Here is a 4,654-nt window from a genome sequence, read left to right as displayed (position 1 = left end):
TCTAAACATACAGGGAAATTGTCAATATTTGAAAGGAATACCAATATTTTAGCCATTAAAATGCCTTTAGCTACATTAATGCTTTTCTTTATTAGTTTTCAAGAAAGGCCTAGTTTTCAACAAATATTGACCCACATATTAATCTTCATTCATGTGCACTGCCTACAGGGGTCAAATATAATAATAATTTTTTCATCTAGTCCTAAGCATCTCATGGGGAATGAGGTGGAACAGCAACATGGATTTTATTCTAAAACTATAACTATATCTACCAAGGGATCCATCTTTCTCACTTCTGGGCAAGCAGCCAAAGGACAGATGATTTTAAATTGAGAAATATAAAAGGAAGAACAGATTTTTCATTAAAAAAAATGATTTTTCAGTTTTTAAAATGCTATTGCAGATACATCAGAGACATGTTCTGATGCAAATGGCTCCATGAGGTCATCTTCACTCTTTAAATTGAGTAATTTGTGAGAGTCCCATGACTTCCCTTTTACGCTTAACTAAAAAAGAAATAATGATATACTCTTTGAAAACTACCTGAATAAAACAGATGAGCAAGTGTAAATAAAATTGCATTAAAATCTCAGAAATTCTTTTTACAAAATCTTATTACCTCTTACACAATTTTATGTATCCATAATTAATTATTAATAATTTGTATATAAAATGTGTGTCTCATTATTAGAAGTTGCTGATCCCTTCTAATCAATTAATATTCTTTTAAAAAATTGATCTCTTCTTTCTTCATCATCCTCTTTTGGGGGTATGATGGAACCTTTATGACTAACAGTGAGTAGAGCAGATGTTCACAGGAAAGATGCTTGGCATGGAACTCTACATTCTAAAGAACTTAAGCACATACAATGATCATACTTATTCATGGACAGTACAGCTAAGATGCCTCAAAGTCTGTGCATCAGCTTGCACATTCATATGATTCTCTTTCTCAATGGTTCAATGCTGCTGTACCTACTGCTGCTGTTTCCATGAGTATCACCTTTAGGGACACCTTCTCCTGGTATCCTGAAAGATACCACAGACCATGGGAACAGGCCAGTGTCGTGAGGATTGGCACTATCTCTAAGTCCTCAGGTGGATTGTGCTCAGCAGTCGATGTGAAAATATTTTTGCAGAGTGTTTTACACATAGATGCTAATCTCACAGGATACACACTTGATCTTAAGCTAGTTTTCCTATAAACTCCAACATCACCCCTTATGGTAAATAGTATAAAAGAAGGAAAATAACAATTGTTTATTGTAGTGGAGAGGACTTGATATCTTTCATTTGTTGCTTAGAATGATAAGCAATGGAACAGAAATATAATGAAACAAATACCCTTAATAGTCTAAAAGAGCAGATTAAAAAATTAGAAACAGCCACTATGTTAGAAGTTCTAACTCTAAGTGGTACTGAGTGGAATTGAATACATATGTCTATACAATAAACTTGTTCTAATAAACACCTTCATTTTTAGAATATTATTCATAAGTCACTATCTACCGTTTTTTGTATTTTTGTTAAAATACAGATTTTTTTATATACATAAATTTCATCATTTTCCACTCCCCCAACTCTTCCCAGATACTTCAATCCCTTTTTCCATTAAATTCAGTTCTTTTTCAAGCAGAGACAAAAACAATCAAACAAAATGTTAATATAATAAAGAATGCCGATACAAAAACAAATAAAATAAAACACCCTCCCAAAACTCTAACAAAACAAGCAGACAAAATACAGTAAAACATGTCCTTCATTGTGTGTAAACTTAACAGAAATTAATTAACTACTTAATGGATAAACAATATGTTCTATATCCCTTTCTCAGAATATATTTAGCTATAAAAATAAGAAAGAACAGACTCATTCTAAAATTAGGATGACACATACATACATGTGTATTATGAATATGTATGTATATATGTATATATGTATATGTATGTATGCATGTGTACATGTATGTATGCATTATGTATACATGTATGTATGTATTTCAGTGGTGAAATTCTAAAATTAGAATGACTCTAAATTCATTAGGATGAATACGATTAGGATGAATCGTACAAACATGTACAAGAAGGGAATCAGAAAAGACAATACAGCATTTTGGTTTATTTTAAGAATTATCTGGAACAAGGAAATACATAGAAATAGAAAATTCAAACACATACTTTACAAAGAAATCAGTGACCAAATAGAGGAATCAAATATTCAGGTGAGTGAAACTTAGAAATCAATTTAGAACCCAGACAATTCAGGAACAAATCTCAAATATGGTACTGAAACGAACAGAGGAACACCTCAGCAAGAAAATCAAGACACTAAAAAGAACAAAAGAAAATCTATGAGTCATTAATTGAAATAGAAACCACAGCATAAAGCATTGTCAACAGAGTAATAAAAGTTTCCAAAATCATTGGTAGGGAATACCAGGGTAAAACTTCTGCAAATCTTTTCCCAGAAGCACTGGCAAAATATGCATTCTCCTGCACAAAATGAGAGATATCAACTTGTTTCTGCCCAAAAAGGAGTATGATAAAGAAAAGAATCAAAGTAATGCTTTTTAAATTACCATTGTATTTCCTCAATCCACAGCCAAATTCCATACACACACACACACACACACACACACACACACACACACACACACACACAATGGCATAACTTTACAATATTAATATAACTAATGTGACTAAAGAAGGCATAGGCTTGTATTTTTAATCAGTAAAAAAAACAACAAACAAACAAAAAAAAAAAAACAAGTGAATCAGAAGACAGTCATTTCAAAGAGGAAGAATTAGAGAGTCGAATATAACTATACTATATAATATAGCTAACGATTTTTATTCTATTTAATCCTGGCAAATTTTTTCAGAGCAAATACTATAAACATTAATAAAAGTCTTTAATAATAACTAATTTTAAAATGTTTAAATACTGAAAGTATGCATGACAACAGTGTTGACACAAAGAAAACTTCACCAAAAATATGGAAAGAAAAATGTAAATTATTGCACTGTGATGAAAAACTAGAATAGTGAAGTAGGCACTAAAACAAGAAAATCTGGGATCTGTCACAGTTGTCACAAAAATAATAAATTTATCACTAAAACTTTCTCCCTGCTTGTGGACGTTGTACATCGTGGTGCGCACTAGGCTCCGCACCACGATGTACAACGTCCACAAGCAGGAGGATGAAGCCATAAGAAATAAACAGTGCTGGACCCACGGCTCTGATATCTTTCCCCCCTACAATGAAAATCTCTACCTCATTTACATAGGTGCTTGTGCAGGAGAGCTGCATCAAAGGCAGAAGATCACAGAAGTAGTGATTGATAGTGTTCCCATCACAGAAACTCAGTCTCAGAATGCATCCAGTGTGGATCATGGCATCAGAAAATCCCATCAAATATGAACCAAGTATAAGACAGGAACAGACTTTAGGAGACATGGCAACATTATACATGAGTGGATTGCAGATAGCCACATAGCGATCATAGGCCATGGCTGTCAGGACATAACATTCAGAGACGGCAAAAAAACAGAAGAAGAAGAGTTGAGTCATACATCCTGCAAAACCAATAATATTCTTCTTTAGCACAAAGTTCATCATCAGTTTGGGTGTAATAACAGAAGAATAGCAGAGGTCTATGAAGGACAAGTTAAAGAGGAAAAAGTACATAGGGGTGTGAAGGTGAGAGTTCAGCCCAGTTAGAAGGATCAAGGTCAAATTCCCAAAAACTGTTATCATATACATTACTAGGAAAACTAAGAAGAGGGGTATTTGGAGGTCAGGGTTATCTGTTAAACCCAAGAGAATGAATTCTGTTACCAAAGAGCCATTTGTCAGGACCATTCTTCTCTAATAGAATCTGTGGAGATAAAAGATAACAGTGAAATTAAAGTGCCACAGAGACTTTACAACTGTTTGCTCTCCCACACATATGACACATGTGCTGGGAATGCCTGAAAATCCCTCAACTGCTTGGTGGAATCTATGGAAGACTAAGTCAAGAAATGTTAAGAGTAAAATGATTCAGTTACAAAATAGGATTCAGTTCAGGAGAGTCAGTGTTCATCATGTTAGTAATTCGTAACAAGGCTTTGCTATGTTCTTGAATCTGAATATGTTACATCTTGCAATTGTCTGTCTATTCATTTTCTATGAGTTATGTTTATACCAAAAACATAAAAGGAAGTCTGTTGGTGTGGCAGCAAATGAGAATTAGCTTCACTTTGGGTATCTCACAAGGAGTAAATTGTTCAAAAGAAGTTGTAAATCTAAAATGATTCATTTTAGAGTTCACGGATGTTTCAAGATAAGGTCTTACATAAAAGTTATACACTAACAAGGACTTCAATACATACATAAAATAGTACTGAATAGGTTGTGCATATGTATCTGGATTTGTATGTGTGTATGGTATGCAAGTTAGTGAAAAGGAGACCATAAATGAGAAAAAGAACATAGGAACTTTATAAGGCTGGTTGAAAGTAGGAAATGGAAGGAGATAATAATGTAAGTATGTCAACCTCTAAAGAAATAGTAGAAATCTTTTTATATACTTATCATAGGAGAGATAACAGTATCTTTTTTTTAAAATGTGACTTTGCAATTCCAAAAGATTATATCAATCTACAATTCTAT

General features: G+C 33.1%; 1 protein-coding gene across 1 annotated transcript; it reads right to left on the bottom strand.

Moving 5' to 3' along the window:
* Positions 1 to 935: 935 nt before the first annotated feature.
* LOC110328318 (olfactory receptor 8B3-like) lies at positions 936 to 3,862 on the bottom strand. The gene is made up of 3 exons (XM_021207773.1): positions 3,182 to 3,862; positions 2,437 to 2,522; positions 936 to 1,029 (listed from the first exon to the last, which is right to left on the bottom strand). Exons 1-3 carry the CDS (start codon positions 3,860 to 3,862, stop codon positions 936 to 938), a joined length of 861 nt encoding a protein of 286 aa, XP_021063432.1.
* Positions 3,863 to 4,654: the final 792 nt, after the last annotated feature.

The sequence above is a fragment of the Mus pahari genome, chromosome 10 (assembly GCF_900095145.1).
Source record: "Mus pahari chromosome 10, PAHARI_EIJ_v1.1, whole genome shotgun sequence".
Classification (NCBI taxonomy): domain Eukaryota; kingdom Metazoa; phylum Chordata; class Mammalia; order Rodentia; family Muridae; genus Mus; species Mus pahari.
This window is presented reverse-complemented; position numbering and strand designations above follow the sequence as displayed.